This window comes from Micropterus dolomieu, linkage group LG06 (assembly GCF_021292245.1).
Source record: "Micropterus dolomieu isolate WLL.071019.BEF.003 ecotype Adirondacks linkage group LG06, ASM2129224v1, whole genome shotgun sequence".
Lineage (NCBI taxonomy): Eukaryota > Metazoa > Chordata > Actinopteri > Centrarchiformes > Centrarchidae > Micropterus > Micropterus dolomieu.
The window spans coordinates 24625095-24642871 of NC_060155.1; the positions used below are offsets into that span (position 1 = coordinate 24625095).

Genomic DNA, 17777 nt, shown 5'->3' on the forward strand with positions numbered 1-17777 from the left:
AAAGAAAACACAAGCCAAACTTCTGTTTTTAAAAAAAAAGACATTTTAATATGGCAAGGCTATCACTTCGTAGTCAACTTCTCTGACACTTGAAAAGGGTACATTTTTAAATGTTAAAGCCGGAAAAGCATATGTATAATAACGTTAATGATGACAGCATGGCTGTAATGTGCTTCAGTTGCAGAGCTCTACACACTTGCTTATAGGCATGGCTTACTGGACACTTAATGCAACGGGGACATACTTTTACTAAGTACTAGGGGTGTAACGGTTCTGAAACCGAGACCGAATTTGCGACATAACATCCACAAGCTCGAGTCATGGTTCTGTCAAAATAGTCTATTTATGTTTACTGCTCGCAGACGCGGATCAGAAATTCTAGAGTTTTACCAGGAAAGTTTTGGCAAGGCGCCAGCTGTTGTCTGTCAGCTGTAGAGTACTAGTCAGCTTAGCCTGGTCAGCCCGACATTGGTCAGCCAGGTTAGTCAAGCTCATCTAGTGTCAGTTTCCTGGTTCGTAACAGCGAAAATGGATGTGTCAAACTGAATGCCAACATTGTGGGAAACACTTCAGACATGTAATTGCGGGTGCAAACAGGGTAACAGGACCCAAATGCAGATGCTGCTAGTAGTTCTGTAGCACTGGGCAGCTATGTGAGCCCTCAGTATCGGGAGCCATGAGGACCCCACCTTTTCTTTGGGCCTCCATGCTGCTGGACTTCGGGGTGGCTCTTCGATTTGCTGCCTATGCCCCCACTGAGCAAGTTTGAGATTACAAGACGGTGATGTTTTTCATCCCATGAAAGTCCCATTTCGTTGGGACCAGACTTTAGCAAGGAGCAGCTTTGAATCCAAGCTTGGTCAGCATGGCTCCTATAACAGATTAAAACAAAAAATGTAGTTGAAAAGTTTAAAGGAGCTACCTGCTGCTGCATGTACATACACCGCAGCTGCCGTAGCAATAATAATAATGTAAAGAATAAGTAACGAAGCTTATATTTGGAGAAAGCCAAATTAACTCTTCACTGCTTAACATGGTGGTAGAGTTCGGAAGCAATCTTTTGTGAGTCATTATAACAGCTGATTTCTTGGTTAAATAATGTTGAAAGAATATAAGACCATTTTTTGCTGCCTTTGCCCCCACTGAGCAAGTTTGAGATTAAAGCAAATCCCTCAATTCACTAATCAGGGGATGGAAACATGATTGAAGCTTTAAAGGAAGTACACCTATTCAACCCATTCTTCATCCCTCAAAGAACTTGAGGCTTTCTGTCTTTAGGAAGCGCACAGTTGTACACTCATTTCAAGATAACAAGACCAGAAGGATCAATACTACAGGTGGTCTTAGACTGTGTGTGACAGACATAGGTACTAACAGCACTGCGTGAAAAAACACTCTCTGGATGTGTTATGCAGCATTGTTTATTGAATCCCAGCCCAGAGAGACAGGCAACAGCAATACAGAGTGCGAACACAGTGTAGTAAATAACCACACAGGAGAAACTGACCTACTGTTTTGGAGAGTCACAGGCTGTCAGCTTTGACTTGCTTTAGCTCAACAAATGACCCCAACATGACCTGGGGAAACCCGTGTGATATTACTTATAATGAAAGAAACATTCCTTCACATGGGTCATATTTCATCATCTCCCCAGTACCTGAAACAACATGCCCCTTGCCCCTGAAATAATAACTGAATACAAGCACAGTTTTAATAGCAACTGTAGGGAGAGATCAGATACCAAAACTCTGAGTAAGCTCACACTGGCAGAATGTGTCTGACTTGACATTTTTATTCCCTGTCCCTGCAGTCAACTGCAGCGCATGTTAGACTATCAAGTCGGTGAAAGTCAGCCGCAGTCATCTCAAACGCACCTTTAGTTTTGTGCATGAGGATGCACATGCGTAAAACTCATTCCTTATTTTTTCAAGTGTTTAATGAGGAAACACCATTTGTTAGGCCTCAAGACATAAACACTTTGTTGAGAAAACTATTACAGTTTTTACCTGTGTGTGAGTGTGTGCGTGTGTGTGTGTATGTGTGTGTCACTAATTGTAAAACAGCAATGTATGGCCAGTACTAAAATAACAGAACGCACATATAGGCAAATACATAATCTTCACACCATCTCAACACATACAAGCACACACACACACACACACACACACACACACACACACACACACACACACACAACTCACAGCTGATTGAAGCCCATTTAAAGAGTGAAGTCCCTTAGCCTCACTGTAGGCACAGGTCCAAGTTGATTACTGCTGAGTGCTGTACAGCTCAGGCATGACTGACTTCCTGGCACAGTCACATTGACCAACTTCTGATTTTACAGGTGATGGGTTTTCATCTTGAGTGCTTGGTGAGTTACGACGCTTTTGAGATGATGCCAAGCTAGTCACAGGTGTCGCCTAAGCAATTTTACTTCACATGATTGAAAAACTTTTGTTTGGCATACATATTAATTAAAGTACTTGCAACTGAATGTCACACTTGATGCAGACATGAATCCGGTATATTAAAAAAAAACTGCGCAACTGCTGTGTAAGTGAATGAGCTATAATCTGTTTCCTGACTCTTGTTTGTGAATAACTTGGTGTCGGTCTCCTTGGTAACAGTGTTAGACAGAATTTGGGCTGCGGTCAGCTAGAGACAGACGGTAATTAATAATCAGGTTTGAGGGAAAGGATATTGAAGCGCTCTCGAAGCTGCGGCTGCTAACTTCCTGGCTAGTGAGATCAACAGAGATACACACTCACACACACAAGGACACGCACACACAGACATAATTGTTGGTAGTGAGAGAGGTTAGGGAATAAGAGGCTGATAAGTGTGCTTGAAGGTGAGCCACTGGGTTGTTTCATACAACGAGGGTTAACAAGAGGCTGCAGCAATCTCACCGTGATGGGAGCACACTCAACCACAAGCAAGCTAGTGTTAATCACCCGTCCAACCAGCTAGTAGCTCCCTGTCAAGTGTGTATGTGTATCTGTGTCTGTGTGTGTGTATGTGTGAGTGCAATTAAGCGTGAAGCTCTAAGCAGTCACCAATACAGACTCTTGGACAAGAGAAGGTCTTTTTCCCCTCTCTCTACATTTTGAACCTCAAATATGAATCGCATTTGTTAAAAAACATCTATCCATCACTTTGTCATCACTTATGTGCATGTGTCCATGTGTTTCTTTGTTTTCAACAAGAGAAGCCCCATCTGTTGGAGACTCCATCCCCATTTATGGACAATGGGATGAACCCAGTGCCACCTGTATCTGTGTTATCACAGTTGTATGGGGATGTGCCATTTATCTTGACAGACATATAGCTTGATTTATGGCTTTTATCATTTGTTTTGGGTCAGACAATCTCAGGCTTTGTCTGAGGTTTGTTTCAGAGGGGCACAGACTCAATGGGTGTTCATTGATTTGCATAAACCTAATTCAGTAAATTTACCGTTAGCCCAAATTGATTTCTGGTAAAGCTGTCACTTTTTGCCCATCCTAGCGGCGTGGCTCTAAGGATGGCAATGTCAGCCGGTAGGTCCACCAATTTAGTTCGGACTGAAATAACTGAAATACAGTTGAATGGATGGCCGTGTCATTTTTCACACACATTCATTGTCCCCGGAGGATGAACCTAATGACTTTGTTGATCCTCTGACTTTACTGCTAGTGCCACTATGAGGTTGACATTTTTGGTTCAGAGTGAAATATTTCAAGGACTATCGGATGGATTGTCATGCAATTTGCTATATATATTCAAGGTCCCTTAAGAATGAATTAAAATGACTTTGGCTACCCCCTGACTTTTCTTCTAGCTGCAGGCAAAAAATATTCAGTGAAATATCTCACCATCTACTTGATTGATTGGTACAAAACAAAAGAAAGTACAGATATTTATGGTTCCCAGACAATTCATACAATTGACTTTTGTGATCCCTTGGATTTTCCTTTAGTGCCAAAATGATGTTGACATTTTTGATTTTGGGTGAAATTTCTCAACAGCTATTCAGTTGACTGAGTGAAATTTGGTACATGACATTCATGTTCCCAAGAGAATGAATTGTATTGACTGGTGATTTTGCTTTTCATCTATCGGCATCATCATCACTTTGGTTTATGATTAAATACCTGCAAAATTAACAGCATTTCCACCAGCCTCAGCTGTACTTTGTGTTTAGTGCTAATTATGAACATGTGCATGCTAACACACTAAATTAAGATGGTGGACATGGTAACATTATTGTCAGTGCCCAATCTGTACTGCCTGCCGGATCTGTTCTGCGCCATGTGCAAAAGTCGCTGTGTCAGTCAAAGAAAGTTACCACAAATCTGCCTATTCAAAATGATCCGACTAAATTTTTCAAATCAAGATGTTTTTTAATCACTGGAGATGATACTGTTCACTAGGATATTATGGGAATATACTTAAGATATGAAAAAACCTTATTCAACAGTACATTTTTAATTTTTAACAATGAAAACAATCCAACAATGTAGCAACACAAAGGAGGCTAACCCTAGCTGCTAGCACATTGGCCATCAAGCATGTTAGGGATCTGGCAGGCAGTATGGATTGGGTACCTACAATTATACCTGCCAAACATCAACTTGCTAGCAATGTCATGTTAGCATGTTAGAACAATGTTGTTAACACTTGTCTTGTAATAAATAAGAGCGGTTAAAGACTTGCAGTGGAGGCACTGCAAATTCTATCATGTAGTTTTGGATATGCTATGTTCGATGTTTGCTCAAATTTGTTGAACTTGACATCTGCTGTGAGGTGATTTGACTGATTACTATTCTGTGCACACAGGACAATAATGAAATCAAAACTCAAAGAAAAACAATCATCACTAACCAAGTGCTGCTTTTAGTGATAAAATCATTTCTGATGGTCAGTCCTCTTCACCACTCTAAAGAGCCACAAAGAGGACATTTGGGCCAGAGTCTTCTGTTACAGTTTTTTTTTACAACTGCTTACACACTTTTTTAAAACTATGTCTCCTTTTTTCAAAACTCTACACACAATTCCCAAATGAAACACTGCATTCAAAATGCCATAAACACATTCCAAAAGGAAGCACTTGCATCAAATGGCACTTTTTTCATAATAGTAAATTTTTGGATATACCATGCACACACTTTTGTTCTAAATCTAAAGCTCTTTTGTTTTTTTTAGGCTTATGTGTACATTTCCATACAACGTTTTAGAGTGAAAGAAACCTGCTGAGAGGTGCTGAAAAGTACACTGTAAACACCAATGCAATGTTGAAATAGAAAATATTTATTTGGCAAAACATTGCAGCAGTGACGGTGGAAAAGGTGTTGTACATAGTAGCATACTAAAGAACAAATGCGCGCGCGTGTGTGTGTGTGTGTGTGTGTGTGTGTGTGTGTGTGTGTGTGTGTGTGTGTGTGTGTGTGTAGGGGTGTGTAACCATGTCCACTCTGTAGAGATTTCCACAGTGTGAGTGTGTGCAATGTAGTTATTGTAAGAAATGTACAATATTTTGTGGTACAGCTTGACAATCAACCTAATGTATACAATGCAGTGCAGTAAATAGATGGTTTAGAGCTACAAATGTTTATGCAATACTATGCAGTACTATGTATTTTACAGTTCAATACTGTAATGGTGAAATAGATTAGATAGTTGCATACCTGTTCTACAGTTTTTGCCCGTTGCTTGAACACATTTTGCAAAACTTCGCTCATTGTGCCCAAACTCTACACACAAGTAAACATGACACAACACTGGGAAATATACCATTCACATCTGTGTCATTCCTTTGTCAAAATGTAACTCTGATGACGAACTGACACATACTTGCATCATATGCATACACTTTCAGATCAGGGGGATCACACTAGTCTACTTTATATAAAACACTGCAGTCTTTGATTTTCACTGTTTATTCAGAAGGCACATTTTCAAACAACCAAAAAAGCAAATAGGCCTACTCAATATTGCACATTGCAGCACTGTACATTGCAGTAACATGAATTCAGATAAAGCAAAAAATAATAATACAAAAAACACTATACTGTAAACACAGAAAATCATGGCAATTGTGCATACGTGGGCTCATGGATCCCGCCGTCTGTTGGGGTCTGGCCACAGGATCTCATCAACATCGCAAGCAATGTCTTCTCCCACTAGGCACTGGGAAAAATATCCCCTTGCATGTCAAAATCATCCATGGATTGCTGTCACCTGAATGTCGCCGCAGGCCTGTTCCATTGCCTGCAGAAGAGGCATGCGGGCATGTGGTTGGCGGTCATATACACGCCATCTCCAAGCCAAAAAGAATTCCTCTATAGGGTTTAAAAATGGTGAGTAAGATGGCAAGTATACCACTTCAAATTGATTGTGGTTGGTGAACCAGGCCTGGACCAGAGCAGCCCGATGGAAACTGACATTATCCCATACCACCACAAACCTGGGCTGTTCTGTACAACTACATTATGAACTATATTACCCGTACATATTCAGCTCGAAGTCCTTTGACCCTGACACTGTTGCTCTCAAATGGGACCCTGTAAAGCTGCTTCATGGTGATGTTGTGTTTTCCCAAGATGCGTCTGATGGTGGTGATGCTCACATGGTTTATGTTGTTGAACACTTGCCTGTCAGTATTTTCTGTCGTAGCTGGTGGAGACAGATCGCATTGTCTGCCCTCACTAGGTGCACAACGGCAAGTTCCTGCTGTTGCGTGAACAGGCGTTGGCATCCTCCCCCAGAAGGTCTTCTACTCATTCTAGAGAAGTACAACCACAAACTGTCGTCGGTTTGCTTCTTTTTCTTACATTACTTTACTGTATATACTGTATCATCCACTGTACTGAAACATCTCAATATACTGTAAGTAATCATGCATGGTATGTTTCCCAAAAACTACCACTTTGGCTGCAAAAGGAGCATTAGCACCCTGCAATACCCTGTACACGTGATGTGGTAATGTGATATACTGTAGTACAGTGCTGTAAATACCATCTGAGTAGAGTAGAAGGTAGAGAGCTGAAGACATACCTGTTTTCTAGTCGGAATGTTCTTATTACAGATGCCACTGTGAAGCGGCTTAGATGTGGGTGGACTCTCTGCCCAGCTTCCCTCATAGTCAGGCCATGGTTGATGACATGGTCCACCAAAGTTGCTCTTATATCATCAGAAATAGGGGTCCGTGCATGGCCTCTTCGACCTTGACCTTGACCTTGTCCTCCTCCTCCTCTTCCTCTTCCTCCTCCTCTTCATCTTCTTCTACCTCTGCCTCTTGCTCTCGCTCCATCCATGCTTGCAAAGTTCTTGAAATGGCTAAACTGAGGGCTTTTTGTAGCTGGCTGATTGGTGTTCAGTTTTGCAAGTAAGTGCCTTCAGGTGTGTATTTGAGTGGTTGCAATTACTCGATGTGTTTTGTATTTTGGATACATGTGTTTTCCAAATGGCACCCTGAGATTTCATTTTTTAACGAAGTGTCTTATGTATGAAATAGATGTGTAGTATGCAGGACCAAGTGTGTTGCATAAAGGACCAAGTGTGTTGCATAAAGGAGTAAGTGTGTTGCAGGATTGCAACTAGAGTGCAAAGCAGCGCTTTTGTTTAAGGTATGGGTACATGTGTTTGAGGTATGGTAACAAAAGCTTCAAGTTGTGTTACTTTAGTCTAAGCATGGGTCTATAGTGTTCAAGCAACGGGCAAAAACTGTAATTTCTGAAGGTTAGAATTATGGATACAAATGTAAAGCGACTTAAGTTGGGCTGGACTCTTAGTCCAGCTTCTTTCATGGTCAACCTCTGGTTGATCACATGATCAATAAGTGTGGCACTAATCTCATCAGAGATGGATCTCCTTCCTTCTCTTTTTTGCCCTCGTCCTCCTCCAACTTGTCGTCCTCATCCTCTCTTTCTCTTCTTCCAACTCTTCCTCCTTGAACTTGTCCTCGTTGTCGTCCCCTGCCTCTCCCTTCTATTCTCCTTGCTCTCTGTCCATTGTTGGCCTCCAATGTTCAAAACAGGTAATCTGACCTTTGACCTATTTATAGGCCTATACTAAAGCAGTGATTTGTTAGTGATCAGTTAAGCAGTTGATGTTTGCACATGTGAGGAGTGGCTGTGTGACCTGGTGAAGAAGTGTAGCATTTTGATTGGTTGTGTTTGGAAAAGGAATGCAAGTCACTGCCTGTTGATTTTTGTGTCTTAGGTAGATAATTGTGCAAGGAATTTTGAAATGTTTGTTTTATGCAATTTAAAACTGAGTGAAAGGCTGGAGAAATAGCTTATGGTTTTGGAGATTTGAGGTGCAGTTTTGCTCTTTGAGTGAGAGGTTTCAAAAATTGTGTGACATGTAAAGATTTTGTGTGTAAGCAGTTGTTAGAAATTGTAAATGAAAATCCAAACAAATATCAGATATCTACCACTGGACGTTGCTGTTACAGTCACCTTATGTATCATTAAAAATAGATTTCATTGTTTCAAAATAAAACATTTTGCAGTGACATCAGCAGCCAGAATAAAAATAAAACTCATGTCCATGTTTCTCGGGTCATTGCTTTTACTTTTTTGTCTGTGTATTACCAGCAAGCACAGCAGGTCAAATAACAGACTTCAGAATGAAAATTACTATCTTTGGCACCACAAACCCAACATTACAAGACACTTGAAAACCTTCAACCAATCACTAAACCAATCACTGTGCCAAAACTTTGATCCCTTTCTTTAAGCACATCTATTCACAATCACAACTTGTGACACACAAAGTGCATGATTTTCTCCTATTTCACTCTCAAAATTTTAAGCAGATATTTAAGGCTACAGGAGGTGATTGTGCAGACACATGGTCTGCACACATATAAGCAAATTTTGCCTTCAGCCTTTTACTAACTCATATTCACCAGGCAAAAGAACATGGTTTATCTTGCCTCTGTTGCCTCTAAGCTTAAATTGAACTTAATTTAGAGTGATCCATCAAAATTCTGCTGATGAAACATGAATGATGTATACAACTGCATCATGATCAGCTACAGAGCAAAACAAGACGGATCTAAGTCTATTTGCATGTAGATTAGATTAGAATACTCTGCCATTATATAAAATGTGATGGAAAAGACCAAATGCATTTTGCAGCTACATTTCCATTAGGAGATCTATATAGGTCTATTTACAGTACATCGACCCTGGCCTCTTTTACATCTTAAGAAAGTCATATATTTTTGCCGTGTGAGCTTTAAAAACTTAGTTATGGCAACTTTAAGGTCAGTATGACAACTACATGACCCCCTTTTTCACTTGTGCACCGGTGTTGTTAACCAACCTTCTTGTTCTCAGTCTTCAGCAAAACTTGGTGGGTCACATTGAGAAAGTCAAACACTTTCTCTGGGACAAACTGGAAGGAACATTGGACTAGTCGAGAACATACGAGAATGGACCCCCCTGAAGGGTCATGGTGGGGATTTTTAAAACTACTTTTGTATTATCTCACAACAAAGGAAATGTATTCAAAGTGAGGACAGAAGTATTGCTAGATATAATGCAAAAGCAGTTAAGGAACACAATTCCCACCGTGACCCTTTTGGGGGCTGCATAGGAGAAAGCCTATAGAGTGAGACAAAGACGTCCATGCAGACAGGGATAGCAATGAAGAAAAAACAAAATGTATGTTACATTTTAGTTCTTAATTACCATACCTATTTTCATCAGCAACATTTTTACTGCTATGCGTTCAGTGACAATAAATTAGTCCCACCTGCCCTCCTAGCTAGCTTCTGTTTTGTTAGCTTACGGGTTTTCTCAAAGGATGTTTTTTTCATTGGTCTTTCTGAAGCCATGATATTGTGATTTTTCTGTGGTGGGACCTCAGTTTTATTTGCTGACCATTAACAGATGGGCACAGCGACTGCATGTAGAAACAAAAAAACTGTCTTCATTGTCATCAAGTTTCAAGTTTCCATATTTGTCAATGCTGGTAATTCTTGAATCAAACTACTTCCAGTCTTTATGATACATATGCAATATATTAAAGTAATATTAAATAAGTTGTTACTGAATGTGCTTCTAAATCTAGTGCCTTAAACCATGTTTCTATCTTGCAGTAATGCTTCATTGTCTCTTAAAAATATAATCAGCTGATATTAAAAGCTAACTAAAATATTAAAGCTTGTCTGGTCACTGGCTTTTTCTCAAATGCATAACAACCCTCTGTGTTCAGCCCAGCGTATGCCTTCACCTCTTTACATTATTTAAAGCACCAAGGTATTCCTCGACTCCCCCCTTTCTTCTCCTGTTTCCCTGTATTTTTTTCTTTGGTCTACTTGCCTTTCATCTACTCTGCTGAGCCCCACTCCTCTCCCCTTCTTGCCTCATCTCTCCTTGCACCCATACATTCTGGTCTTTCTTCTTCTTTCCCCTCAGCTGTAAACTCTTTCTTTCACTTGTTATCCTCCTTCTCCTCCCTCTTCTCCTTCCCGCCCATCGTTTCCACTCATCTCCCTTCACCCCTTCCTTTCTCCTCCTCCCCTCCTGCCGTCACCCCTCCTCTCACCACTTTGGTTCACCCTCTGATGATTGCCGAGCACATTTCATTTGACATGAAGACAAAGGGCTGAGTACACATGTGGTTTCCCTACAAGTCCTGTGTAATATGAAATATTAATGCAGGCATAATTTGGCTCCCTGGATGAGGGGTGGAGGTGGGGGGATGTGGAGGCTTTATAATCACCAGTGACTGCCATTTCCTTCCCCAAAGGATGGTAAGGCTGTCAGGATGGATTGAGAAACAGTAAAGATAACAACAACAGAATGCTTACTGTTGGCGGCTACCATGGCCTATTTCTGTCTCTGTGTTTAATGGTGGTATTGGCTCATTGCCAGAGTTACTGAGGCAGCTCTCCTTGTCAGGGTTTTCAAAGTTAAAGGTGCTATGTGCAGCATTTCTCAACCATCAAGAGTCATGCTCAAATCAGTTGTGATAGACTGGTTTAATTACCATAAACATTTGGAAGCCTCTCATACACACCAGTGGTATTTACATATCTCATATTTCCCATAGACCACTTTTCTGCAGATGTTTCTACTTGTTTCTCTTTCCTTTCTCTCTCCTTTCTCTCTCCATATGCTTCCGTCTGGTTTCTTTTTTTCATTCCATCTATGACTTAATCTACCATGTTCTTTTGTGTGACATTTTTAACACTGCCTATGCTGAAAGAATGAAGCTCCCCTTCTGTTACTCCTTCTTACATAAGTCAATCTCCCTTTGTGGTGTAAAGCAGTCATAAATTTTACCCAAAATCTGAACTGAATGCAGTGTAGCGGTCAGTAGAGGAAGCTAGCATCTCTCTTGGTCATCTTACAAAGGATAGTAGTAGTGAAAAATAAGTACATTTAGTGCTTTACTATACTCAATTATAAATTAAGTGTTTCAATTTAATGCTATTTATTTCTACACCACAACATTTCAGAAAGAAATATTGTACTGTTTAATTTACTACACTTGACAGGTATAATATGTGTTACTTAGAAGATACAAATTTTACACACAAATTATACAGCACAATCATATCGCTCTTTAGCTGCTAAATGCTGCACTATGTTCACCAACTAGCTGCTAATTTTGCTTGAACGTTTAGTGCTGGGCAGGAAGCATACAGTCTCCTCACTATTTTAGCAAGACTGGTACAAAGTGAAACACACTTCCTCACCAAACAAACAGCCGTATAGGTTGATTATTATATAGCTTATTATGAACCATATTCACGTTTTTGTTAGGACACGACCTCTAGTGGCAGAAGATGTCAGGTGATGATAAAGAGCATCAAAGTCCATTTAAGAAGGGCGGTGGGGTGGATGGATGTGTCAAGAAAACTCAGGACTTTCCCTCAGGAAACTGAGGTTCGTGTGCCGTGTGGTAAAAAGTCAAAGTTGACATGTTTTAAGTAAAATAATGTTTTGCAGATTACTTTCATGTGACTTACGTAATGTACTTATTTTAACCCAAAACACAATCTTTTCCTAAACCTAACCAAGTGGATTTATTGCCTAAAGCTAACCAAACTAGACCGTTTCACAACATTTACCATGTGTTAAAACGTCATGTGACTTAGGACACTTACGTAACATACTCATGGTGTGATTAGCCTGTCGCTGGACTGTTACTTACCAACGTCAAGTACAAATAGGTCTTATATGTCATTTTGGGACGTATTGGAAGCATGTGTTAAAATGTGCGCTTGTTAAAGTGTTTTTATGTATAGCAGTCCACTTGGTGTCACCTGCAGTTGATTCAGTTACGCCCGTTCACCTCTATCTTGCTCTTTTAGAAATTATCTTGTCTCTATGTCTCTAATCAAACCATGTGAGGCTGAATTTTCTGTGTCAGTGTCTGTCTAAGGCTGCATTTTCCATACCATACCCATGTGTTGATCTCTCTATACAACATAGCACAAAACGTTTGCATCAAAGCCAAGTCTGCACACGCACACAAACACACACACACACACACACTTTTTTTTCTCATGGGATCCAGCTTTTTGTGCCCTCTCACTCCCTCTGTCACTATCTCTACACACAAATACAAACTTTTGCTGGGTGACACCATGGGCAGGCAAGGTCACAATTTGTCTTTCACATGTTTAATTCTCTCTATATACTTTTTTCCTCTTTCTTTCACACTCACACACACATAAACACACACACAGTCACATACACACATAGAATACAGTTGCATCACTAGTGAATTACCATGCCGTTCCGCGTTATTAAACATGACACTCGGCCCAGATAATGGAGCCTTTCTTCATCTCAATTTGGAAGGCTAATCTTATTGCTTTGATTAGCAGCAGCTTCATTTGCATATCAAGGCCTCCCCCCCTTTAATTCCTCCATCGCAAATCCCCTCTTTATAGTTGTAGATAAAAGGAATCTATCTATATGTATCTTTCTTTAGAATCTTTTCTTCCGTCCCCCTCTTCTCCTCTCTTGTGCATTAACTCCTTGTTCATTTGTTCATATTCTTGTGTTTTCTTTTCTTATTTTTCATAGTCATCATCAGCTCAGCTTAGTCCTCTTTATTTCTCTCCTCTCTCGCATATATTGAAAGATCTCTATCATAAAACAACAAGAGAGGCAATAGTAAAGCATGACTTCATCGAGATGTGATTGGATGTTAGGTAATGGCCAGTAATCCTAGTTACTTATTGTCCAGTGGGATTCACACTCTGGGAAAAAGAGATGAGAAAAAAAAGAGAATGTTTCAGCAAAAGTTTAAATTACAGCCTACTATTAAAGTGTAACCGCAAGGTTACAACATCGACAATAAACAACTGCACTTTGTTCATATTCACTGCTGTGGTTTGGTTTGACCTTGAGACAAATAAACACAATTAAACTGAGAGAGAATAGATGATCATTTTTAAGTCCAGAACATTCTGCATAAAATCTAATTCTGGTGGCAGAAGATCTGAACACACTTAACTTTCTGCTTACTTGCCATAGACGGTATTTCTCGGCATGAAGAAAACACTACACAGCTCCATAACCCACACCACCACACCACTGAGATTTATGCATGTGATTTATTTGTCAGGTACAGTGTCTTGCTCTACACCTGTGCCAGATATAAAATGATGATCTAAATGTGTGTAAAGGTAGTAGCCTTCAGGTGGTGATCATCCTACTGTAACCAGCAATCCCTGCAAATAAAAATGTAGTTTCTCTCTCGGAAAAGCATTGATGCTACCACATATTATGTACAGTGTATAATATACTGTATGTCATGAAGGCCTATCTCTGCATTGTAAGTTGTACAAATTGAGTGTAAATTGATTAGTATCCAAATACCTAAAGACAGGCTGGAAAACTGGACATCGTCCTTTATACCAGAGCACTTAGCCACATCTGAACAATAGCATTGTATTCTTGAAGCCATACAGCATATTTAAACTGCATAGTTTTGAGAAACAATGGCATAAATAAAAAAGAAAGAGTGGGTGCAGTCAGCAGTAATCTGTTTAATACTCAAATTAAAAGTATAAAACATCGGAGAAAGGGAAAATGTGAAGCCAAACAGTCCATTAAGAGTCCATTATAATATGAACTAATGTCAATCTTATCATTTATAATATTTTAAATTGGTATTTCCAAATATGCAGTCTGGTTATGTTTGACACATGTGCTGACTTATTTGCACACACCAGTTACCTCAAACTAGGGGTGTGCAATACCACAAAATGTATTACCAATTTGATACCAAGTAACACCAGGGCCAGTGACACCGATTATTTTTTTATTATTAAAATCTGCTGAGAGCAGTGTGTTATTTATAAGGTGAATGCATAATTATTAGGCTAATCCTGAATGTATTTTCATTACCAGTGAAGGATATGCCAAACCTGAAGCCTTCCATTTCATCATGCTTTTCATTTATTCATTCATTTTTCTTAATTACATGAAGGTTAAAACACAAGACAGTGTTTAGTGGTACTTAACAAATGTTTATGTATTTGGAATTTTAATTAAGTAAAAGTATAGTATAATACAGTATTACTAAGCATCACTAATGTTGCAGCAGGTGAAGGACCATTTCCAGTTAGCTTAATCTATAATATATCATGATTTATTAGTTGATTAGATGATATAATGTAATAAATAACTTGAATCTGTAGTATCTGTTTCCAAAATGCAGTGGATAGAAGTATAAAGCATCATAAAATGGAAATAATCAAAATTGTACTTTAGTACAGCACATGTACATTCCACCACTGCCTACCTTCTTTATAAAGGTTGATTCCAACTATTCATTTACAAAAAGTGACAACAGAAGGGAAGGATGTATAAAGCACATTCAAACAGAACAATACCTGTGGAAAACACTTGAAGAAATATGCACAAAAAATACATTCAGTAGCTTTCATATTACGCAGAAAATGCTGTATCACGCAGTATATTCTGGAAGGTCAGATGCAAGGGAGTCAAAGGTCAACCAGACGTTTACGAACACAATTCACCCAAATGATGTGGAAAAGATGCTGCAGTGGGGGATAGCATGTTAAATCTGATGAGAAATGTTTTTTTTTAACTGCATTTGTGAACTTCAGCACACTGACCTTGTGTGTGAGTGTGTGTGCGAGAGAGAGAGAGAGAGAGAGAGAGACAGACACACACAGTAAAAAGAGGGATAGAGATAGTGGGTGTATTTTATAGGATGTTGGCCAATATGGTGTTTTATGTATCTATAAAGAGCTCCAAGGCCATGTTGACTTTTCATGGTTTAGAAACACTATCAGTGGTCTGAAAATGGTTGTATTGTGTGAGATCGAAGTTAAGTGCAGCATCAAAAGCTTTTACCTATTCACAGTTTGACTGAGTTGAAAGCCTGTGGTGCTTCAGTCATGTAGTCACCTTAATGGACAATTTTCAACCACAAGTGTGTCCAATCAACATTATACTGTATTTCTGTTAACAGTGTGACCATGTACTATGTTTTTCTCAAAGGAAGATTTAAGAGGTGCTTGCTTTTGTCTCCAGTTTGCTGTTTTTATTTCATTTGCTCGTGCACATCTACTGTCAGAACTGTTTCATTTACCTGTAGGGAATTATTTTACTCCATATATATCAATTTCAGTTAATTATATAAAAATATATATTTTATCTTTAAGATCAACGTTTTAGTAGGTTTTCAGAGTTTTCAGACAAAAGAAAGCAAAACAATAAATCAAAACATAAAACAGTAAAATAATAAATGCAAACTTCCCCAAACATCTAAGTCATCCACAAACATCTTGATCAATAACAGAATGTTAATCACAAGTTACACAATGTTAAAATTAGGATAATAAGAGGCAGTACATGTACAAAAACACAAATCATGGCTAGGATAACATATTTGGTATTCTGTTGGGCTCCTATTAACGCCCACACCCACAAACATGGAACATTAGTTAGTTCCAGTGGAGCATTGATGTCAACTTGCTTTAGCTGATTGGCTTTAGTTGTTACATTATAAATTGCAGCCTCAGCTGTACAGTATGCATGTTGATAGTGACGTTGAGGAGTCAATCTACTCGATTCCAGATCAAGTAATCTCACAGAGAATAAATATTTGAAGACACAGATTATAAAATTTCCATTAAAGCATAACGTAGTAAACTCCACACTTATGTAGCTTGTCAATCAGTCACATTCTCTTTTCATTTTCTCAGAAGCCAATAAATCCCATAAAAAGACCAAAATCAACAATGAATGGATCATATAAACACATTGTCTGTATAGCGAGAGCCTGATTTAGCTTGTTCCTCTGTGTTATAGAGCTACATTGTTGTTCAAAAATGATGCATGTATAGGTGATAGGCTACACCGTGACATGTTCCTTTATTGTGATGAACATGGGCTCCTTACATAAATGTAAAAGTTATAAAGCACTGAAATGACTCATTTTTCCTTTCATTATATCGTAGAGTGTTTTTTTCAATGACAGCATATAAATAAAGACCTTCAGAAAGTACATGATGATCTTTTTACAGATCAGATCATTTAAGATAACAAATTACTTTAAATGGATGGATTGTATTTTAAAACAAAGCTCTTTATTTGATTTTAGACTCTGCAGCAGTTAAAGTGGGGGGTGCGATCATAAAGCCATTGCAGGAGAGTTCATTGACCTGGAGGTGAGCGACTAGCTCGCCCTGATGAGCAGTCAGCATTTTACTCACAGCTTGGAAACTCCATAAACTCCCGATTATGCAGGTTAATGCCCTCTCCCTCGTAGCCTATTGTAGTCATCATCTTCAGCTGTAATTGCTCTCTTGTGTCATCACATGCAGATGAAGGAGGTGGCGAGGGCTGTACAGTATATAAACAGGGAACAGTCTTAGTCTCAGTACCTTGTATTTCCCTCAGCTTGCCTCAGCATCTCTGCTCTCACGCCTCCACCCACCAACACCACCAAAATGGCCTTTGCTGGAAGATGGGAAACTGAGTCCCAGGAGGGATACGATGAGTTCTGCAAACTGCTTGGTGAGATGGATCTCTGCCAAACAACAGATGCATTTTACTTACCTACTTTTATAACCTCACACTCCACCTCTTTTCACACTCTAGGTATCCCTGATGACATTATTGAGAAGGGCCATGACTACAAGCTGATCACAGAGGTCACTCAGAGCGGCGATGACTTCTCCTGGACCCAGATCTACCCCACAAACGCCAAGGTCACCAACAAGTTCACCGTTGGCAAGGAGTGCGACATGGAGACCATCGGAGGAAAGAAATTCAAGGTAGGAAGCAAATCCAGAGCATAAGGTTTCAGCTGTGCATTGCAAAAACATGAATCCATGAAGGTGGTTTTAAACACAGCAGAAAGGGAATAGAGTATGAATGTACCCTGGTTCCCTGACTGATTTTAACCTGTGTTTTCAGGCCACAGTGCACATGGAGGGAGGCAAGCTGAGCGTGACCTTCCCCAACTACCACCACACCTCTGAGATCAGCGGAGGCAAGCTCGTTGAGGTAATACACTCACTTAGGCTTTTAGTGCTGAGAACCTAGCACGATGACAGCAGTTATTATACTCAACACCCTGCAGGGATTATTAGACTCATTAATGTTGTATTTCTGCAGGCGAGGATAGGCATTTGCTAACGGGAAACATAGACACATCTGTCTCACGTTTAACCCTTTAAACCTGAGTCTGAGATAATTCTCCAAATGTTTCCAAATGTTACCCATTTGCAGTAAAAGAGTATCTATTCCAATTTTTGCTTTTGAGAAATAAAACATTGTATTTTT

The 17777-nt window shown here is 39.5% G+C and overlaps 1 protein-coding gene across 1 annotated transcript; it reads left to right on the forward strand.

The window, feature by feature from the left end:
- Nucleotides 1-3523: 3523 nt before the first annotated feature.
- LOC123972527 (gastrotropin-like) lies at nt 3524-17630 on the forward strand. The gene is given in 6 exon segments (XM_046052052.1): nt 3524-3539; nt 16814-16836; nt 16838-17006; nt 17091-17266; nt 17409-17498; nt 17610-17630. Coding segments are annotated over 6 exon segments (495 nt in total).
- Nucleotides 17631-17777: the final 147 nt, after the last annotated feature.